This window comes from Pundamilia nyererei, unplaced genomic scaffold, assembly GCF_000239375.1.
Source record: "Pundamilia nyererei isolate P.nyererei 1_Seehausen unplaced genomic scaffold, PunNye1.0 scaffold00172, whole genome shotgun sequence".
NCBI lineage: Eukaryota > Metazoa > Chordata > Actinopteri > Cichliformes > Cichlidae > Pundamilia > Pundamilia nyererei.
Genome location: NW_005187573.1, coordinates 28,984 through 53,027, shown reverse-complemented (window position 1 = coordinate 53,027; position 24,044 = coordinate 28,984). Strand labels below are relative to the sequence as shown.

General features: G+C 37.8%; 1 protein-coding gene across 1 annotated transcript in view; it reads left to right on the top strand.

The window, feature by feature from the left end:
- Nucleotides 1-24,044, top strand: part of slc4a5a (solute carrier family 4 member 5a) — a 39,105-nt gene that overhangs the window by 5,501 nt on the left and 9,560 nt on the right. Inside the window, exons 4-15 of the mRNA XM_013914130.1 lie at nt 659-788; nt 3,293-3,453; nt 7,324-7,476; nt 8,678-8,791; nt 11,094-11,149; nt 12,700-12,857; nt 12,951-13,038; nt 14,930-15,084; nt 15,386-15,514; nt 15,731-15,905; nt 20,618-20,751; nt 22,300-22,571. Coding sequence (XP_013769584.1) covers nt 659-788; nt 3,293-3,453; nt 7,324-7,476; nt 8,678-8,791; nt 11,094-11,149; nt 12,700-12,857; nt 12,951-13,038; nt 14,930-15,084; nt 15,386-15,514; nt 15,731-15,905; nt 20,618-20,751; nt 22,300-22,571 — 1,725 coding nt within the window. The remainder of the gene's footprint in view (nt 1-658; nt 789-3,292; nt 3,454-7,323; nt 7,477-8,677; nt 8,792-11,093; nt 11,150-12,699; nt 12,858-12,950; nt 13,039-14,929; nt 15,085-15,385; nt 15,515-15,730; nt 15,906-20,617; nt 20,752-22,299; nt 22,572-24,044) is intronic.

The window sequence follows — 24,044 nt, the reverse complement described above, 5'->3', positions numbered from 1 at the left end:
TGGCAACTCATTACCCCAAAGCTCCACGCATGAACACAGAGTCCTGCTCAATCTCCCTGCAGATACAACGATACAATGGATTGGAAGCACAGTAGAGTTGTGAATGACTAACTGTAATCAGGCAGCACTGAGTGAACCAGGCTTCAGTATGACAGTCATTACTCATGGGACAGCAGATGAAAATAACAGGATGATTATGCTCAAAATATGGTGACAATTAAAATATTTAAAGTGAAAACTTTGGTTGCACTTTACAGATTGAAATGTCAATTTCAGTGTTTGATTCAAGTACTAAGGAAATGCACTATTGTAGCTGCAGTGGAAGAGAAACTGACAATATGGAAAAGATTGTAATTAAGTATTAGCTGAAACCAGTAACTTGACTGTAAAACAAGTGATTACAAAAGCAAGTCTAAATGGAGCGTTCTACTTTTGTAAATGATGCCATGTTTTTATGGATGGTCATTTTGCTGTAAAGAAATCAGCCACACAAACTCGCTTTGTGTAGCAGATTTAATGAAGACAAAACAAAGGTACAAAAAAAAAATCTGTAAAACAACGGTCGCATGTTTTAGGTGAATTTTTTGCAAGATCCTCGGGTCTTTTAAAGCAAATACAAATTCTAATAATGTCAAAAACATCCTTTCCTTCCATCAAGTGTCTCCAGCGGCAGAGCGGCTACGTTACATCCTAAGTGAAGACGATGACATGCCGACACCAACGCTCTTCACTGAGATGGACACTCTACAGAGAGAAGGAGACGAGCTAGAGTGGAAGGAGTCTGCCAGGTGGATGACACTCAAACAGACAACAGAGGGAAAATATAAAACAAATTGTGTGCTTTTCCTGGTTGGCTGGTTTAGAATGTCTTCTTGTAAAAAAAAAAAAAAAAAAAAAGCGACTGCGACATAAAATGAAGGACAATTTTCCAGCTGCATGGTTTATAGCTTGTTTAAAGTGTATTCAGCACTAGAATTTTGTTGGGATGGAATTTCAGAGGAACAACATTTCAAAATTAGAAAACTGGAAAAGAAAATATGTTGAAATCATGATTGAATTTACCTTCTTGAACACAGCTCTCTGGGTTCGCATAAAATTGCCGTTCTTGTTCATGGAGGTGGTTTAAATTGCATATTGTGCTTTCTAAATTGTGCTTGCTAAGGTGTCAGGTAAATCATCAGTAAAGTAAAGCATGATTGGGCCTGTGCACCTTTATGCAAGACCAGGCTCTTAGGAGGTTTTACTGCAGGTTTGCATTAGACAAAGGAGTTATATATCACTTCCATTGTCCACTATCTGTTGTTAGAGAACATCTAGTGCATGAGTCTGTGTATCATGGTTAGAGCACACTATGGAAATTTCATGGACTGGAAGCATGTAGTTTCCATATATGCTTGATTAGGTCGTGACTTATCAATCATATATGGTTGCAATGAATATATGGGAACGTTTATGTTATAACAACTTATTTTTTATGTTACTCCAATATTATGGCAGCAGTGTTCAACACAAAAGTCAAAATCTTAATATCTTTGCATTGCAAATCTTGCACAAATGTCACAGACCAAATTTAAATGTGCTGTAGTGAATAAATGTCAAAGAAGAGATTCTCCAGTTCAGTGGCTACAAATAGCAAAAATGCAGTCGTGTTAGTCTGGAACACTGTGTGAAACATGGATTTAGCTACGGTGACATCGACTGTTGATATGTGATGTCCTATTTTGACGCCTCAAGCTTTTGGTTTTAGAAGAACTTTGTGACAAGGAGATTCTAGTGGTGAAACCAATGAGCATACCCTAAGTATTTATCCTTTTAAAAAAAAACTTAATATGATCAAGATTTACAAAACAGCCTTAATTTTTGTATTTCATATGTCCCAGAATGAAGCTATAACATGATCATGATTGACATATGGTTTTTAAATTCATTCAGGCATATCTGGGAGGAAACCAGCAGCCAGTAACCTGTTTGTGTCTCCTGTTTAACCAGTAGTCTGCTGTGCATCGACTCACAATCACAAACAAATAAAAGATCATTTTTTAGAGTCCTTGTTAAATCTCAGCCCAAACCTTTACATGCTTCTCAGATCATCTATGACAGCGGTCCCCAACCTTTTTGCGCCACGGACGAGTTTGTGCCCGACAATATTTTCACGGACCGGCCTTTAATGTGTTGCGGATAAATACAACAAAATAAAACGAGTACCGGGACCGAAAAAAGAAGATTTATTCATAACACACGTGAAAAGACCCAGGAAAACCGAGTTAATGAAAAAAACGATAACAAAATAACGCTAAAAACCGATAAAAACCCTGAAAACCATAAATTTCACACCCGAGTCTCAAGTCTCGCAGCCCGGTACCAAACGACTCACGAACGGGTACCGGTCCGTGGCCCAGGGGTTGGGGACCGCTGATCTATGATGATTGAAGCTGCTTTTAGGTCTCATGTGGGGCAAGATACAGAAAGAACTAATCTGGACAGGGAAGAAGTATTGCTAACAATAAGGAATGGGAATTTTATGTACTAATTAGAATATTCACAGAAGTCATCTTGCTGTATTTGCATTCTGCTTAGAATCACATTCAATTAGAATTTCAACTTCTCAAAATTACATTATAGAGTCACCAAAAAGAAACTGGTATCTGTAATTGGTAGTACTACTGCTCTACCTATTAAATGTTAAAAAGCATTTCAATATTAGGTCAGCATATCTGAAAAGAGTATGCTAATCAGAGCGACATATCTTAAATACGGTAACTCATCAGAAATGATTATGCTAATTAAAGCAGTAAAATATTGCTATCAAGGACACCATGAGCCCTTGTAATGAAGTGTACGGTGTGAGCTGCTAAAAAATCAGACTAATGGTGTTCTATAAATTTATAGCACTAATAACAGCGTTAAGCAAATAGAGGCTTGGATCTAGGATAGTGATGTTGCTCAGTACTGATTATTACTTAAGTAGTTAGTACTGCTCCGAGAGACTCCTGCTAAATGAAAATAACTTGCAAAAACCAATGAAATATACTAAGCAGTGGCCCTGTTGAGTTTTCTTTCTTTCTTTTTAATAATTGTTTTGGGCTTTTTTAGCCTTTTGTTGTTATTTGATGGTGGAGAGAAGACAGGAACGCTGGGGAAAAACCAGAGTAATGTCATGTAGTAATTGGCCTCAAGTAGGATTTGAACACTAGTCTCTGCATTAACCATTAATCAGCACCCCAGACATGAAATTTTAGGTAAATTGTATTCTCACCTATTCTGTCTCTCTGCATGTTCTTGCTGCCTTTAGGTGGGTGAAGTTCGAGGAAAAGGTAGAGGAGGGAGGGGAAAGGTGGAGTAAACCCCATGTGTCCACACTGTCCCTGCACAGTCTTTTTGAGCTCAGGACATGTCTCCAGACAGGAACAGTGCTGCTGGATTTGGACGGCTACTCGCTGCCTCAAATAGTTGGTGAGATATTCACATTTATAACTGCACGTCTTTATGTGTGAATAAGCAGTCAGAATTCACTGTTTTCAATAAGTGCGCTGCAAGCCTAGCAGCTCTTTAGCTATTTGGTATTTTTTATGTTTTGGGGGGTTTTGCAACATATTTTATATTTGTAACCATTTAGCTAACATAATTAAGCTAACAATCATGTTAGCTAAATATATTATACTCCATTTCCACATAAGTAATAAAACAACAAATACATTAATAATACGTGAATAACAGAAGTATATCAAAATATCAGTATGTAATTTTAGTAAGTTATGAAACAGCTGTACTTTATAAAATGAAACATTGTTTGAGTTGCTTTTGCTAAACAAACTGATTGGTGATTCATTTTAACACCTATACCTGGCTTTCTCTGCTATGACATTTTTGTAAAATATATATTAGTTAACCCTCTATAGACACCCTCTTTATTGAGGTTTTGCAGTCACACAACTACTCACATGTATGTGATGGCAAGTGAGTTAGAGACTAGAGACTGGTCTGCAACCATCTGGCAACCACTGGTTAGGAAGAAAAAAATATTTATTACATGACTAGTTGGCATGTGGTTGGTAAAGGTTGATGCCAGTTCCTGTAAGATCAATTGCTTAATCCCCAAACGCACAGGTCCAGACACGGGTCAGTGATCTCCTGGCAACCACCAGTCATTAAATGTGTATTTCCTGACCGGTTGGCGAAAGCCTTCTTATGACCATCTTAGTCACTAACAGATTGCTGTTGATACTGACACCCGATAACTTCCTTTAACTTTTATTTTAGCACAAACTAGTGCCACAGTAACATTACCTACAGCTGTAAATTGCTTTATCATTTTCCCTTGCTTTATGAATAACCCTGCATCATGACCTTTTTCATCTTTCCCTTTTGCATATCCAAAAGCTCAAAGTATAGCTACAAATGCATTAGTATGGAGTCAATAAAGTATAAAAAAATACAGTTAAAGACAAGAAAAAAAATCAATGAGTAAATGTATTGTTTGCCAGTTCTCAGTAAAAATCAATGCTTAATAAACTGCAGGAACATTTTCTAGCACATATCAGATCTTTTTACATTTCCTTAATTTTCCACTCGCTGGTCAAGTGATTGATAAGATTGTTTTAAAAGTGGTGCTCCGATATTCAAAACCAGGTCACATTTTTCTCAGTAGTAGTTTGTTGTAGATGGTTATTGATATTTTTAACGATTTTGTATAGTATAGATGTACCTTTATCCTTCTACATAGCCTGAATTTAGATAAGCTTTCTTTTCTCTAAGTATTCTCCGGGAATAGTTCTCCAGGCTTCGTGAAGTAGACTCCAAAGCTCTTTGGATGTTGGCTGCATTTTGTTTCATTCCATGTCATGATGATCCCACACTGCTTCAGTAATGTTGAGGACTCTGAGGAAGTTCTGTTGTGTCTTTTTGTGTTCAAGTATGCCTTTACTGCATTGGCAGTGTGTTGGAGATCATTGTCATGCTGGAAAATGAAGCAGCTGCTAATCACATCCTTTCTAGGTAGCATAGCATAGTGGATCATAATCTGATTAATTGTAATTCCATCAGTTTTGCTGACAGACCCTCCACAATGTTAATGCTTCACAATAATGAATGTTTAAACATTTATTATTGTTCCTTATTGAAACAGAATTTTTTAAATTGCATTTTTCTTATGTAACTTGACATACCTCAGCCTTTATTCCCTGTTTCTATTTGTTAAAAATGGCTTCTTGTCAATCACCCTTCCACTGAGACCATTTCTGATAAAGCTTCAGTGAATTGCAGATCTATCAGCTGAGTGTCTCCTGTGTCAGGTCTTTGTTGGATTTATTGCAATTTGTTCAGGACATGACTTTAGATACTGTTCAGCTCTGTTGTAGATAGTTGTTTTGGCCTGTAACTTCTTATTTTATATATTTATAGAAGAATAATCTATAAATGAATAAATACTGTAATAAAGCTAATAAATATCAAATATTTATTATATATACACAATGTTTTCAGCTAATAGCTCTTTGGGATTCACCTTGTGGTTGCAAAAATTAAATTTTATGCCTGTCAAACTGTTTTAGCTCTGGAATTTTTCATAAATTCAACCAAAGAAATGGGAACAAACAAATAGTGACAGGCTGCTAGTAACAAACATAGATTCATTCCTTGAGTTAGGTCTGTTACCTAACTATTAGTGAAGTCTTTTTTATGCCTGAATTCAAAAGTAAGTGTTAGATGACTTAGCTAAGAAAAAAAAACCCATTCTTGTTAAAATGGTCAGATACATAGACTGGGCTGAAAATGAGTGAAGAAGCAGACAATGGTTGAAGGGAAAAAACAGAGAACTATTGCCCAAGACAATTTTAAAATTAAAGGAAGAAGTAACCAAGTAAAACAGTCTGGCTTCTCTGAAGCAAAATGTAAAGAAGTGCCCACTCAAGATTATTGCACAGTACAGCATAGAAATCGTAGTTTCCTGAATATTTTTTCTTTACCATTTTCTGTGTTAAAGAGAACAGTTGGTGTGTTTCTGAAATTTTAAACACATTACTGGCCAAAATCTTTCTTCTTGTATCATTTGTGTGATCTGGACCAACAGAAGACAACAAATTCACATGACACCACTTTTTATTTTGCGTCTCATACAAATTCATTTTAAGCTGTCCTTGTGTCATTTCACAATATTTTATCTCTGTATTCCCCAAGACATAACCTTAAATTACCCACACAGATAGATAAAAATGTCTTGTCAGTGGTGGTGAAGGCAGTAGCACACTTGACCCTGAATCACAGTGGCGCTGGTCCATTGTGCTGTCCTGTCCTCTTTAAATGTGATTTGATCTTGTTCTGAAATGATTACTTCACTTCCTTCCAAGGTGCTATTAATATATCTGGGTTTTCTGTCTAGAGCTCAAATGCAGCAGGTTTGTGTGCTTTTTAGCACACTGTGATTTTTAAAATGAGCAAACGGTGAATGATTTTGACTAATTCGTTCTTGTCTTCTGCTTTGTATGAATATAATCTTTAATTAATTTGATCTCCTTGTTCATGCACAATAGCTGTCAGCCTTTCTCTCACTATGATAAAAAGCATCCTGCTGTTCATTTAATTGAACTTTTATGCAACTGCAGAGTCAGACAATTTTTATAGGGTTGATCAGGCTGAGACCATTGGTTTAATCTGGGTGGCACAGAAGCTGACGTCTTGTTAATTAAAAGCCAATTTTTTTTGGTCACTCATTCGCAAAATTCACTTGTGCGTGCATGACTACCATGTAGAAGCCCACCATAAGGAGTCACATTATAGTAAGCTTTTTGTGTAACTATAAATAGCTTTTTTATTGACAATTAAACATTTCCTTACTGTTTATAAAGCTCAAATGATAGATTTAAAACATGGCCATATGGTAATAAGAGTACATTTCTGCTGGCAATCATGCTTAAAATTTTACCAAACTACTAATAGTTGTTTGGTGGCCACTGGTCCGACTCCTAAGAGAACATGCAAATGATAATAGTGTACAGTCATACCACTTTGATAGGCACAAGCACAACCCGTTGTTCCTAAGTGGCATGAGCCAGTCTCAGGGGCAAATGAGACTGCGTCATTTTTTTACACTGAACAACAAGTTGCCATTTCAAATAACAAGTTAGACCATTTTAGATGTGGATGTAGACAGCATAACAGAACCATAGACGTATAATTTACACAGAAATTTATACTTATCATCAGTATATGCAAAGCATTCATTATATTACACGATAGCAGACTACAGTCAGTGTTACGAAACTCTTTTTCAACTCTAACTTCCAGTTAGGAACTCTTAAGATGTGAAATTTTGTGTCTCTTTTCTAGATGACATCATTGAGAGACAGATAGAGGAAGGCATGATATCTCATGATCTCAGAGAAAAGATCAGTTTTGTCCTGCTGAGGAAGCATCGACACCAGACCAAGAAACCGATCCACCGTTCCTTAGCTGACATTGGCAAGTCCAGCTCTTCTACCAGTGAGTGACCCAACTTGTGACACAGATTGACCTGCCCTGTGTAGCTCTGTGTGAATAATCCATGAGAGACCAATATTCTAAGTATAGCAGGGGTGGGTGATTAACTTTCTCAAGGGACCACATGATGAACCGAGACTGTTGGGGAGAGGCGCAGCAGTAAGCTGAACTCATTTCTGCTCAGTGTTAATTTTATCTCATTATAAACGACTACTAGTAAGAGTAGATGTTATAATTTGGCCATAATTGTGGCTCATTGGGAAAATTGATTGCTCATTCCTAGTCTACAGGATAACAGGTAGTTGACCTGCCAAAATATTACATCAGCTTGAGTTTCCCCTGACTGATAATATTAAACACATTGTTGGAGAGCTAGCATTATGAAATGCCATCACATAAAACAACACTGTGAATCCCTAATTATAGCAATTCTTTTTCGTTGTCGTTGGCAAGGGCAAGGCAAGGCAAGTTTATTTGTATAGCACAATTCAACAACAATGTGATTCAAAGTGCTTTACAGAGACATTAGAAACAAAAACAAATAAAAAGCATGAATTAAAATTGATTAAAACAAGCAAACAAACCAACTAACTAATTAACAAACAAACAAAACTATATAAAATCAAAACAGATAAAATCAGAACAATAGATAAAATCAGTAGTTAAAATGTTAGTTTTGAAATTTAAGCTTAAAGTGTGGATTTGGTGCTTTATTCAAATGCAGCTGAGAACAGGTGAGTCTTCAACCTAGATTTAAATGAACTGAGTGTTTCAGCTGATCTGAGGCTTTCTGGGAGTTTGTTCCAGATATAAGGAGCATAAAAGCTGAATGCAGCTTCTCCGTGTCTGGTTCTGACTCTGGGAACTGATAAAAGACCGGATCCAGATGACCTGAGGGATCTGGAAGGTTCATACTGGGTCAGGAGGCTTGGCTTCATTCTGGGCTGACATGTAATTTTGATGCTACTGAGAAATGAATTATGCATATATTTAACTCACTCACTCACTGAATGAATGAACACTCTTGAGTCAACAAGGCTCATATCCTCCACGGGGGACGTATTAATGTTTGATGAGTTAATTACCACTGTAGCATTTTCACATATCATCAAGACAGGGCACATGGTGTTCAATAAATCATAAAGCATCACCTCCAATCACTGATTCTGTTGTGTTTCTCTTCCTGCTTCCCTTCCCATGGCAGATCGGAATGTTGGACCCCGAGGTGGAACAGGTCCGGGGCAAATGGCCAACTTCAACAGGTCCACAGAGGACCTCCGAATAAAGCAGCAGCCAGCAGCCAACTATGGCCGCCTGCGTGAGTGTCAGGTTTTGGCTTGTGAAGCCGGTTGATGTTTTTTCAAAATAAAAGTCATTATATTTTTCCTTGTTTTAAGAGCACTGTGAAGCCTATATAACCATAACTGTATCATCCTACAATCTCCAAATAACACATTATAGTTTCACTTGTAGATTGCTGTTTAACATTTCTGCATATGTGAAGACTGAATAAATAAATTCAGGACACCAAGCTCAGATTGTTAGCTCATATTTACAGACCAATCAGTATCCTCTGAGCACATTTACGTACTCAGAGGATACTGATTTGTCAAAGCCATCTCTCCTAATTCTGGATTTTCATTCTAACACATGGAAAATTTGCTCTTTAGTGATTCTTGAGCATAAATAAGGACGGGAAAAAATAGACATTAAGAGTGACTACTTCATGACTGTCATGGGCTGGGTCTGTGACCCAGCATTTTGAGTTCATGATATATTGTTTATTTATGGGGAAATGTTAAGTTCTTGTTTTGTATTATTAGTTAGAACTTGAGGCTTCATGTTTTGCCATTTATCGTTTGGGTTTAGCTCATCTAGCTCCCAAAAAACCCCTAAGTGGTTCAGCCTTAGTGCTGTTATTGGATCCCCTCATTTCCCCTTTCCCTGGGTTTTGGTCCCACCTGCCCTTTGTGTTTCATGTCTCATGTGTCAGTGTTGTTTGGTCTGCCTCATCATGTTCTCCTGTTTATTTTGAAAGTCCAGTTTTCATGTCATTGTGTTTGAGTTTACATTTCCTGTGCATCGTTATGTTCATCCTTGTCAGCTGTTTCCTCATGTGTCTCGACTTCCCCTGATCACCACATGTGTGTATTTAAGTCCTCTGTTTTCTATGTTTCGTTTTCAGGTTGTCCGTTTGCATCCCCTTAGTGTTTCATCATAGTTTACTCAGTGTTCATAGTTTTGTCATAGTATTTCCACTGAGTTTCTTAGTCCTTTAGTTTCTGAGTGTTCACAGTTTCCTTAGTTTTCATTTCAGTGTCTTTCAGTGTCTGCTTCTGGGTCCTGTAAACTAAACTTATCGGCGCACCCCGCCGTGACAATGACATCATATGGTGGCATTCATAAGAGAATGAGATTGACAATATAGTGTAGATGAAACTGAGATGATGGGGAAAATGGTGGACAGGAAGGGAAAGCAGGTCAGAAAGCAATGAACTGAAATGACACATTATTTCATTGATCAGTAAAATGCACACACATGCTGACACAAAAGTACTGTCAATAAATGACAGCTTTTTGGATTTTTAGAGGTATTTTTACTTTTTCAGTTACATGGATATCACATAGTGCACCATAGATAATTATCCTTCAGTGTAGTGAACGATATATTGTAATAGTATTGAGCCCCTGGATTCCCACCTCTAATGACAAGAATTATGGCTGCTGAAGTATTCAGAATTCAAATAGTGATATATAGATATACAGATATATATCTATATATCAGTGTATATATACTGAAAATAACAAGAAAAAGCGTTCAGAAAACAAACCTCTTCTTTTCAACAGTTTCAGTTTGTGATTTTTCTCAGAGATTCCCCATCTTCTGCTAAATAAAGCAGGTGATTTGTGCTACAACTTGAAATTACTTTTGATTTTTTAAAGATTGATTTCCAAGACTTACATCATCCTACAAGTTACACCCAGTGTGGTTAAACTGAAAGTGAAGGAAATGGGAAAAGTAGCACCAAAAGAACAAAAAATACAAAAGACAAACTGTTTCCTGATTTAAAATGATGATCTCCAAATACATTACAATGATCTACAACTTTGCAATACACTCTATACCAGAGGTGGCCAACTCCAGGACTCGAGAGCCGGTGTCCTGCAGGTTTTAGATGTGTCCTTGATCCATCACAGCTGATTTAAATGGCTACATTATCTCCTCAACATTTTTTGAAGTTCTCCAGAGGGCTGGTAATGAACTAATTATTTGATTCAGGTGTGTTGACCCAGGGTGTTATCTAAAACCTGCAGGACACCGTCTCTCGAGGCCTAGAGCTGGCCACCCCTGCTCTATACTATATACAATATACTACAGCCTTTACAACCTCACCACTAACTGTGACAAAACTAAAAACATACTTTCTGTCCTTACTTCCAAAATGCATGAACATCATAAAATAAGACTTTATGGCATCTGTAGTGCATTAGACTGTGAAGATTTACCCAATAGCTTTATCTCATAGAATTTATGTGCCAGTTATCAATTTCAGGGCTGAAATGATTCCAAGTAGGTGGATATAAAGAGTAATAACTGTATAACTGTCCCAACCTCGCAGGTCACGCCCAGAGCAGGAGTATGAATGATATTGCAGACACTCCAAGCACAGACCAGGTGAGTTATTACTGAAACCAGCTCATTACATTCAGTATGTCAGGGATACAGCCTTCACATGCGTAAGGCTTTTTAAAAGTGTGTTTTATAGTTGTGTGGCTTTGGTTTGATCCTGACAATGACCAAATTCATGTTCCTGTCTTTTCTACTGGCAAATGTCTATCTGTCTGCACTGAGGGAATCTCTGGAGGATACATTTATTTCCACTCTGTTGCCTTTCATGATTGGACAGATTGCCTACCAGTAAGGCATTTCATTGTATTGAATTGCTGTTTCTTCATCGCTCATCAATTTTTCATTGCACCTGCTCGCTGAGGTGACATCAAGTGACAGAGAGAGTGTGCAAACACATAACTCACTCATTAGTGAAGCTGATGCAGTAATGGGAGTTAAACCTGGCGACGCATGCCAGTGCCGCTGCAAAGGCGTGCTGATGTCGCTTCGATTAGGCTACAGGGCTTTGTAACTGACAGGTCAGATGATGTGTCATTCACTGGGAGGGATCGTGTAAAAAAAAAAAAAAAAAATGAATGAGAATTTAAAGGGTGCTATGTGGGCCACAAAATTTGTCTGTGACAGTCGGCAGGGGGGCCAGCACTGGTTGTCCGGTTCCGAGGGCTCTACTTATCGTTTGGCTAGCTGTTCAAATTCTATATTGAGGTCTACATCGGTCGCATGTGACAACGGACAAGCGATTGTTCATTTTGTTACAGTGTGTATTTGCGCTTGTGTGTGCCACATTTTCTGTGTCGATATTGAGCTGGCACTGAGAAAAAGATGGATTTCACTGTCGGTCCATCAGTCCACGTGCTTTGCTCTCACGTGGAGCCACAGATTCGGGTTATGTGTTGTTGAAAAGGCTCTCCACTACTCTGTGTTATTGTGCATCAGTCCAATTTCCTGCCACACCTTTAGATGTAATCAAACAGGTCAGACTGGTTCACCATTTCGGGTCACAGGCAATTGTTTTCCCTCTCTGATTGTTTGTGTGCATTTCTTTAAGGATTTTATGCCCACTTAACTACACAGGATTGCATTTAAAAAACGTCCTCCCGGGCTAATCTGCCGGGTTTTGAGAGACTGTAATGACAGAATGAAACTTTAATGATCCCTGTAGGTAGATCCAATCACTACACCTACCAACACCGTCACAATAAAAGCACACGTCTCAGTTACAGCAGTCTTTGTCTTAACATCCTCCTAACTGAAAAATGACTTTATAAGATAAACTTAAACAGCTGGTTCAGTATTATTATATTATTTTCAATTTGGTGTCATACATGAGAGAATAGAAGACTAATACATTTTTTAAAGTTACACAAATGATTTTGTAAGAAGTTTATTTTCTGTATGTTCAGTTTAAACTATGAGAGCGCGACAGTAATACGTATAGGAAATTGAAGATTGCCACAAGATGCAAAAACAAAACAATTAAACATGTAAAATGAAATATGAATACCTCAGAGCAAAGTCTATAACATGTAGGAATTACACATATTCTACCATGCCGACACGATAATGCTGGACTGCGTTCTCCCTTTTTTCTGTAGTTGAAAAATAAATTCATGAAGAAGATCCCCAGAGACGCGGAGGCTTCCAATGTCTTAGTGGGCGAGGTAGACTTCCTCAACAAACCTTTTGTGGCGTTTGTTCGCCTGGCCCAAGCTACAACTCTAGGAGGTCTAACAGAGGTCCCTGTTCCCACCAGGTAAAAATCCCTACAATATGTCATTGCCCGCCAACCAACAACAAACATCTGCAGTCCCAGAACATACCTCACATTTGTATCCTCACTCTACAGATTTCTGTTTATTCTGCTGGGGCCCCAAGGAAAAGCCAAGTCCTATAATGAGATCGGCAGAGCAATAGCAACTCTAATGGTGGATGATGTAAGTGCCTGTCACTGTGTGTTAAAATCCTTCCATAGCATGCGTTCTTCATTAGACTTGACAATCTGACGCTGACATTTCTCAGGAAACCTGAGCAAATAGAAATATAAAGATTCTTCACAGTTCCTTTAAAGGACATGTTCAGCGTTCACTGGAGTACGTCTGGAAGTGATGTTGATTGTTAAGCATCAGCTATAAGTGGGGTTTCTATTTGGATAATGAGTCATTAATTGTTTTCTAATGGCAGCAGTATTCTCTTCCCTGAAAACAGTTTGAGCTGTTATTCTGTGTTGTGTCACTAAGTTACTGTGTGTCATTTTAATAGCAGATACAAACAGTAAGGAAGTGACAGGCTGTTATTTTAAAAGAGTCCGAGTGCAAAAGAAGCACATTTTCCATCCACAATTAAAACATGATTATAGGTTTGTGGCTGGTAATTTGAAGCTGACCTATTATTGAGTATTGACAATTATTATGTGGCATCTCAATAGGAGTTCAATCTCTCCTCTAGTGCCACACTGACAAGGCAGTGCTGGTCAAATTTAAGAGCAGAACATGTTTATGTGTAACGCTTTATTTAAACCTGTTCAAAAACCAAGATTAGGTCAGCAGCTGTCAGTGTCTTCCCATAATACAGACAATATTCCATTAAGTAAAAACATTCAAATTCCTACTTTAGTAAAAAAAAAACCAAAAAAACCCACTTTTTATTAAACTAATTGTTTCATCAATTATTTTTATAACTTAATTTGTTAAGTAATACATGTCTTGATAGTACCAGTCAAGATATTGGACATTCACACCTATGGGTGCACAGCTCTGCCACCACACAGCTGCAGCTGTCATGAAACTCTATGTATGCGTCATTGCAATAGCATGATTGGCTCATATTAACAGATTTCTACTGAGGATTCTTTGAGTGCCGTGCTTCTCTCCTACAGGCTCTCATGTTCAGTTATTAGGCTTAACTTTGATGACTTTGACCATGTCCTGTCCTTTCAGTAGAACAGTTTGTGCAGTTGATAATTATTATTTGCTGTAAAGAACTGAATTTACTCAATAATAATAACTAGCATTAGCATTAACCTCTGATTGGTGCTAAACATTAGCATGTTTAACTAAGACGGTGAGCATTTACACCACTGCACTGGCTAGATTTAAGCATGTTAATGTAGTCATTGTGCTTATGTTAGCGTTCTCTTACACAGAGTCAATAGTGCTGGTTATACACACATTCATTGACTCTATAACATTAGCATTACAGTCAAACTGTATTGCTAATTTTTCGTAATCTTCTTAATGGCAAAATGTCCTTTTGCTTGAAGTTGTTTTACTACTGTATGTGCCAACAACTAACTGTAAAGCATCTGTCCTATGTAGAAAATAGCCTGTGCAGTCATTAGCTTGATTTAACTCAACCAAAAAACATGGCAGCACCGCGAAAAAGGGCTCTGACGCATCTAATGACTGTTCTACAGATCAAAACCAACTTATTTGAAGTGTAGTTAGATGGAGAAAATCAATAAAGTACCACATCTACTATCTGGAAAAGATTTCTGAATGGGGCCAGTGCCCGTTAGAACATTTTCACTGCCAATTAGAACCACTGCTTGATTTTTTTCCCCCTGTTGTTGATACAGCCTTATTTAGAAACATATAATGCTTGTGCACACTAATCTCTATGGGCATGATTAGTGGCTGACTGGCAGTTATTCTTGAATTGAATCCAGCTGAGGACAGATGTCAATATAGCCTTAACAACCAATGTTCAATATGTCTCCATCAAAGGTGACAGGCAAACACAGCTTATTAGGGCAGTACATACTTATTACTATTACCAAGAGAAAGCGTAAAACCTTTTCTTTTATTTCTCTGTCTTCCTCCCTCCCAGCTCTTCAGTGACGTAGCCTACAAGGCAAGAGATCGGGAAGATCTTATTGCAGGAATAGATGAGTTTCTGGACGAAGTGATTGTGCTTCCACCTGGGGAATGGGATCCCAAAATCCGCATTGAGCCGCCTAAGAAGGTTCCCTCGGCTGACAAAAGGTTGGGGATGTCTAACCGCCTGAGTAATACATATAAAGGTCAAAAAGCTGTAGTTGAACAATGAGCGATGTGCCAAGAGCAATTGCAAACTATACTAAAATCCTTTAGGTCGAAATATCGAGTTACAGAAAATTAACATGTTCTCTGAAAGAAAGGGTGAAATTGTGCCTTTCAGTCAGCAAGTACCAGTTTGCAAGGTTGAAACAGCTTATAGACAGACCATTCGAGTGAATAAATATATGTGAAAAAAGTTTAAATCTCATATTTGCTCACATGTGTGGCATGTACGTGTCCTTTGCAGGAAGTCAGTCTTTTCCCTAAATGAGCTGGGACAGATGAACGGCACAGCTGGCGGAGGTGGAGGCCTGGCAGAAGACGAGGAGATGCCAGTTCAGCATGAGCTTGGAGAGGAGCTGGCATTCACTGGACGGTAGGCACAGAAGTGACTTTTTAAACTTGGAGAAAATAGACTTAAAAGCGAAAGCAGTGACCTCTCCTGCCTACAAGTATAGATGTCAAATCACTGTGTAAGTGATTCATGGATATAGTCTCTGCTTTCTTGCTTCAGAGAAAATACTGTGACATGCTGAGAGGCGGAGTGTGTGAAGCATCCTAACCAACTGTGTCGGTTGTTGTTGTGCAACAGGTTCTGTGGGGGTTTGTACTTGGACATAAAGAGGAAATTGCCATGGTTCCCTAGTGATTTCTACGAAGGGTTCCACATTCAGTCCATCTCCGCTGTGCTTTTCATCTACTTAGGCTGCATCACCAATGCCATCACCTTTGGTGGGCTCCTTGGGGACGCCACTGACAATTACCAGGTGATGCCGAGTGCCGTAATAACGATTTGTACATTTGGAGAAAGCACTGTTTGAAGTGCATTGCAGCTACTACCTTGCTGGAAAGAAAATTCGAGCTACCCAGATTGATAGTAAGCATCGAAAACAAAGCATCGTTTATTTAAATCACAGCATTTGTGACAATTGCTCAAAATCACCAGGGAAACAGCTGTTTGTGGCTTGTAGCCGTCTCTTGTTTGTTATTTCCCTTCTGTCTGTGGACTGCTATGGGATGAAAATAGCATTAGACTTAATCAGTGATTTGAACAATAAATCTTTATTTTTGTAATTTATTATAGATCCTAAACAAGCCCAAACAGATGGGGCAAAATCACAAGCTCACAGTTTTTGACATAAAAGGGGCCAATTAAATCCAGTAGGTGCCATTTCTGAAATCGTCGGGGTCTTAATCCTTTTCCCAAAGTATCAAAGCCTGGTGGGAGTTTCAACCTCATTAACTTGTTCATTAAAACAAGTCATCCTCCAAGCCAGCCCATAGCTTTGTTAAGTTTGAATCAAAATATCAGAAACATACACGTCATATTTGACATCTCTCTGCTATTAGCATGTTGCTGTGCCTGTGTAGTTCATGCTGTTCTGCCTTTTTCTCTCAGTCCTTCTTTCTATGAGTTTGATCTTGAATCTCTTAATCTTTTAACTAACTATATACAAAAAGTTCTGTATATTGTTGCCTGTGTTCAACAGAGTAAATGCAATAACATTAACTGGTGTTATTTAGGGGAATTGAATTGTGATTTTTGTTTTTGAAAAGACATTTCATTTATTTGTCATCATGATGTTTTTTCCTCAAAGCAGACGTTTAGAGATTTCCTGTAATTTCATTGCAGATAATCAGATTATTTTTGATGTACTTAGCTAACGTCACTTTAAACCCCTTAATAAAGTTCTTTAACAAGGAAGGCAGAGAGCCTTTAAGTCTAGACAGGGACTGAACTCCAACTGAGTACAATTCCACAGTAAGTAAACATTACATTGTTAAAAAATCGTAAAAATGGTGGAGCTGCTATCTGACCGGTAGAAAGCGTCTGACAAACATTTTTTTTCTGTTTCTCGTCTCTTGTCGTTTGAATATAGAAATGCTCTTTATATATGAGGAGAAACATCCTTTTTAATTTATAGTGATGGCATTAATGATACCCTATAGGAATAAGAGGTTATCATATGTTTTTATGTTTTCAAAATTCTTGTTGCGACTGGAGAAAAGTTGAGCTTGCAGGGAGACTTAAGGTAAGTGACGTCTGTGTGGGCCTGGAGACTGCACCTTGCTTTGATTGCTTTAATTGTCCATGATTTTGATGAACCTGGTTGTAAAAAGTCTTTAAAAAATAATTTTAACATTTTGATGGCTGGCAACAAGACATATTTACTAACACTAAGTTTTCAACAATAACACAGTCACATTAGTTAAAACACAGAAAACAGAACGCCTTTAGAAGAGCACAGTGAGACCAGATAAACAGAAACACTGGCTGTGATGTCACTTGTCACAACAAGACGCAGTTGAATGATTTTCTGTGTTTTTGTTCTGGCTCCCTGTGAATGAGGAAACAGCTGCACTTTGGCCTTCTGGTGGTCACAGAACCTGGTGGAAAATTCTGCAATGTATGTTTTATGTTATGCTATGAAAGAGAGTGATGCTGTCAGCACTGCTGTTTGACAGCATTGGCCATGAATTATTTAATATTACTGTAGATCCACCAGATGGCTCAGCCTTCAGATTTTTTTTATTATTGTTAAAAAAAATCCACAATATCTGATGTAATGCAGAGTTATAAGAGTGTAAAAAAGACAACTTAACTGTAATTATGTATCTTCAGTCTTGCAGGAATGTACAGTACAGTGGAACAGCAAAAACCTGACACATGTGGCCCTTCAGTTGATGCAACTGTTGTTCACTGAAGCCTCATTAGAAATGGTCTCAGTAGAAAGGTGGCTTTAAGAAGCCATTGAAAACAGGAAGGTATACAGAATTACACGAGAACTGGAAATTCGGTGGCAACGCATCTTATGTTTGGGATCACTATCATAGTGAAGATGGTGAATCAAAATCAGACGGCATTTGTCTGCATTCATAAAGGAGAATAATTTGAATTTGGATTTATAATCCAAATTCAAATTATTCTCCTTTTAATATCCAGCCATCTGTAAAACACAGTGGAGGCTCTGTCATGGTTTGGAGCTATATTTCAGCCAGTGGTGTTGATGAAAATATGAATGCAGACAAATGCCGTCTGATTTTGATTCACCATCTTCACCATGATAGTGATCCCAAACACCGCCTGTCCAAGCATACTTAGAAGTGCACAATGGAATAATGTCAGCCATGGATTGGCCTTACTGGAACATTGTTAAGGCAGTGTGGGATCATTTTAAGAGAAAATTGAACAAAAGGAACAATATCCAAAGAAGAGCTTTCAGTGTCCTTGAACAAACCTGGAGAACCGTTCCTGAAGACATTCCAGGTTAAACTATCAGATCTTAATGTCAGCTAATCACATCAGTAGTTCAAGCACCAAAAAATAGCAGAAAGAAGAATGATCCCTGCTATTCCCCTAATCAGTAGTTAGGCCAATGTGCGGAGGACAGATTTCCAGGTTACCTGGAATGTTAACTGGTGACCTTTAGTGATAATTGAGTAGTGTTTCAATAGAGAGGAAAATTAGAGTTACAGAACAATTCGTATGTATTTCAAGATGAGTGTCTCATAGATGAGTCTACTGTCGATGCATCCACTGGCCATTGAAGCGGAGCAGCAAGCGCAGGCAACACATGTAAACACAGGCAAGTAGCAGCAGTAGATTAAAATCAATGGGTGTCTGTTCAGGAAGTTCGAGCATAATTTGCGTGTCATGTTTATGAAGTTAGGTAAGATACATATTAAGCCTTAAGCTCTACGCAGCTAGTTTGTCATGTCAGTGACACAGTTTCCCTCTGTTTAATTTAGTTTGTCTATAATTAGATAATCTACTTCAGTGCGTCATGGTGTTATGTGAGAGAAACTACAAGACACCATCATCAGTTACATTTTGCTGCACAGTCATAATACAGTGATTCTGTTATTTCATTAATGTGAACCTCTCCTCACTGGAGTATTTGGCTTTGTAAATAGAGTCCACTGCAATGAGGTCAGAATATTCAAGATTCGTTATTGTTTATAAATATCTATACACCAAAATTATATTGCACTCAAGACTGACTCAATAATCTATGGAACTCCAGAGTGTTCAATGACAAAGTGAACAAATTTTACTTTAAATTCTTGAAATGTATTAAAATTATTATTAATATATTTTAACTAAAAAGTACAGTTTTTAATTGGCTCTGATCTGGAAAGTATAACAACAATGACAAGTATTCCTCTTTGGATTTTTATGGATGTAACCCTTTTATTATATGCGTGCTTTATCTTTAGACCTGTATATAATTTGTATGAGGGGTTCAGTGGTGGAAACCGATATTACTGTCCTTTATGTGGACAAACGTCCTAATCTCTACAAATTTTCAATATGAAGGTTTTGGTTTCACATAGGAATCTTAAATTCTATTCTATTTTATAATTAAATTCTAACTTGAAATGGGGTTTCTGTGACTGAACTAATCTCCTACTCACTGTAACTCCTCCACTGTCTCCTTTTGTCTTTATAATTATTATTATTTATTTATTTATTTTTTGTCTTGTTTTGTTTTGTTTTTACTTTTTATGATTACTCTACAATGTCCTTTAAGTACTTTCTGTTTGTTAAAAAGGAAAAAATGCTAATAAAAAGAGATTTGCAAAAAAAAAAAAGTACTGTTTTTAAATTTAATGTTGCAGAAACAACAAAATAATTTCTAGCGCTCAGTGGATCTGCGCTCGACAATGCAGCCTAGGCGGAGTAGTCGAACGCAGATCCACTGAGCTCTCAACACAGACAGCATCGTCAGAAGAAAAGTTGATCAAATAAATTAAACATTTTGTATTGTTCGATACATATGTGTACCGAACCGAAAGCACTGTATCGAACGTATATATATATATAAGAGAGCTTGTGCTGGGATGCCATCTGGTCCAGCTGCCATCCATGTGTTGTCTGTGAAGGTTCTCAGTCATCCAGGTCATCGTAGTCAAAGGAGCTTGCAAAGTAAAGCGTCTGGACTTCTTTAAGTTGCTTGAAGACGTTTCACCTCTCATCCGAGTTCAAGCAACTTAAAGAAGTCCAGACGCTTTACTTTGCAAGCTCCTTTGACCATCCATGTGTTGATTTTTCTGATATGTTCTAGTTCATTGTGAGCTGTTCTCTTTTTTCTTGTTAAGCATCAATATCTTTGCACCACACAAAAACAAACTGTCATAGACAAAAACACAGGTCCCGGCAGAAATAACTCCAGATTAGTGCTTTGACTTGCCTATATTGCTTCCCTGTGAAGCCTTTTGCATTATGTCTAATGCTCTCAAACACAGCAGTTGCTATCACCTTTCTCCCACCAACACACAAAGAAGTCTTTGTTTTTTTGTTACTCTGCTCTCCTTCTCGTCTTAAATTGCTGTCTTAATCAGCAACAGAACACTTTGCGATTTTTAGTCACCTGTTAATTTCACAAATTGGTGTGGGAATCTCATTCCACAGCAGCACTTATTTCAACCCTATTACCTCTCTTTCTCTCTGTCTGTCTCTCTCTCTCTTTGCCAACAGGGTGTGATGGAGAGTTTCCTGGGTACAGCCCTGGCTGGTTCTGTCTTCTGTTTCTTTGGTGGTCAGCCCCTCATCATCCTCAGTTCCACTGGACCCATCCTCATCTTTGAAAAGCTGCTGTTTGAATTCAGCAAGTGAGCTGCTTTAGAGCATAGTAGATTTATATACTGGGAAGGTTCATGTTCTGAAGAGACCTCAGTAATGTCAGGAGTACACATCTCATCTCACCACATTATTATGTTTACGGTTTGCATTAAAATCATTTTAGGTTGAAGAGTTTCAGTTGAAATGCTATGTGCAGTATGTGGGAGCATATGTATGGCTTTATTTACTTCAGGCTGAATGCAAATCCAAATTTCTGAAATGCTGCAGAAAGAAGAAGATGAAGAAAAAAAGGATTAATGCCTTGATTCTAATTTGCTGGTTACTTTAACCAGAAAACAGCCAGAGAAGCGCTTTTGCCATTCTGATCTTTGCTCTGACTGCAGTTCTGCTGAAGTAATGAGTTCAGCTACCATTAAATACCAACCCTCAAATCCACTTTGCAATCACTTGTACTTACCTCAATTTATATTGACAGCCCTGATACCACAGAGTATACATGTAAACACAGCCTGCTACATAGTGTTTGTACTGAAACAGTGAACTATTTTTAAGTGTGAACAAAAACAAAATGTTAACCAAAAAAATCTAACTTTCTTTATTGTCACAGTGAAAAATTCCAAGAGGTATATTTGTTTATACAAAATATTTGTTTGCATGAAACAAACTAGGTCAAGTAGATGACATCCCAGCCTGATACATACTGATGCGCCCAAAAATACCAGCGCTTTAGCTGGTGTTGTATTTTTCTGAGGATTCTGCAAAATGTGGTCCTATACAGAGCCAGCGTTCCAGAGACAGCTTTGAGATTTCAGTATGTTAGTTTGTATGTAGAGGGTTTGTTAACAAGACAGCATGACAGATGTGAAAAATGCAGTCACCTGTATTTAAAGGTGAGATAAAGATTGACAATGAGTGTGATCCGATGCCTTCGTGCAGATGATGCATGTAATAATGTAGTAATCGTTGATAAACGCTCATGGGTCAGAATATCAGCTTGTTGATGGCCATTAGGGCTGGCGTGATGCAGTGACACAGTGGTCCTTCTCAAAGATTAAATAACATTAGTGGGCTTCCACATGAATGCTTATCTAACTTTATCACATTTAACTGTGTAAAAACTGAATAAACTTGGAAAAACAATCAACAGTTTAAATATACAGAATTATAACCAGTTTGAATGTAATAAATTAAAAAAAAACATTAATTAAAACTTTTTTAAACTTGTGTAGATTTAATTGTGGAAAGACTTATAATTATATCCATGCAAAGTATATATGCACGATAATAGATCTATTTTGTGCATGTGACTGATAAGATGATGATATAAAGAAGGAAGGATAAGAAGTCCAAACCAAGTCCTTCTTGTTTAGTTGGTGGTTTTGCTCGCACATATCATGTGTTTGATGACTCAAGCCTTGATATTTGTCTGTAAACACTCCAAGCACGGTTGTTTTTCCCCATCAAGCTGCTCTATATTCACAGATAATGTACTGTTTGCACAAAACTGGATATCTTTGTGTTCTGTGCCTAAATTCATCATTGCTCCCACCTGTTTTTCTGACCTGTCGCTTCCACAGGAGCAACAGCATAGATTACATGGAGCTGCGTCTGTGGATCGGCATGCACTCGTGCCTACAGTGTTTCATCCTCGTAGCTACAGATGCCAGTTACATCATCAAATACATGACGCGTTTTACTGAGGAGGGCTTCTCCAGCCTTATATCCTTCATCTTCATCTCTGACGCCATCAAGAAGATGGTGGGCGCCTTCAAATATTATCCCATCAACACAGACTTTAAGCCTGACTATGTCACCACCTACAAGTGCGAGTGCCTGGCCCCAGACCCGAGTGAGTTCACCCCTTGACTCAGGGATAGAGAGAAAAGGGGGATTATTAGTCTCATTGGACTGACATGACAGGCACATTACAGAAGCAAACGCATGTGTGTGTTCACTTTATCAACAGCTTTTTTTGAGAATGCCGTCAGCTTTAATGTCTTGATTTCATTGGTTTAATTATTACTTATGACAATATGTGAATAAATGCAGTACAGCAAACTAAATAACTTTAATTATGCATAGGGCTCATAATAGGGTCATGAAGCAGGATTTATTAACAAGATCTGTTGATTGTTGACAAGAAAAGAAATTATCACTCAGTGTTATTGTGAATTTTATTTATCTCAGCTTTGGTACTTATTTCACAGTTAAAATATTAAAACTAATTTCTCACGTATATCAGAAAAAAGATTTCAAATCAATGGCTGTCGAGGTAATAATGCGCATCAGTTTTTAGTCGATCAGGTAATAATGAAACGTTTGCCTGCTACAAAGAAATGTTAGATCTTTTTTTTTTGTCCACTGGGTTTCCTTTGCAGTGTTTGCTCACTGACAGAGCGTTCACTTTAATGGCATACATCATTAATGTGTCTCCTAGCAGATGCCTATTTTAAGCTGCTACCAGTCCACATTATTTAGCACACCGAAGATTAAATTATACTGTTTTAGCTGTTTTTGACCATCTATAGCTGTACAGGCATATCAAGCATATGTTGGAGGCAACTTATTACAACTATTAACATCACACAGAGAGGACTGACAAATAACTACACTATAATAGGTCTGTGGATGTCTTTGTCATCATTTCTTTATAACCATACTTGTGATGATATCTGGAGTAGAGTTATAATAGTTTTGTATTTTCTAATTACTATTTATTTTTATTTCATTTTCACCTTTTGGTTGCGATTTAGTGTAGTCATTTCAGCAGTATTGTTATTGTTTGAAAATGCAAAGTTTTAGTTTCCGTTTTAGTCTTTATAGTTAGTATTACTGTCTGGGGGAGGCAGACAGGGGCGCCACCGGGAAGGGGTTGGGGTGGTGGCGGTTCAAGGTAAGGCTGTCCTATGTTGGTAATAATGTAATAAGTTTGCAGAAAAGCTGGTGCCAATCCATGGACAGATCACTGGTGCATCTCAATGCCAACACAGAGACAGGCAACAGTTCACACTCTTACCTGATCCAACACTTATCTGTCTTTATTGAACAAGTTTCATCAATCAGTCAATTAAAGAAGATTTTTATGCATTTCAAAACCTTAATTGTTTTTTATATGTACCTATTTTCAGTGATATCAGCTATAATAGCAGGAAATTAACTAATTAATTAATTCTTTTCTTTCTGTTTTTGCCATCTTTTTCAAGTAACCTACATTTGACAGCAGCATAATAAAAATGGAAAGTTCTGTTTTCGGTGTGCCACCCCAATATGTTTAGTGCCCCCCATGTGGCCACGCCTACAAAACAAATCTGGAGCCCCCCCC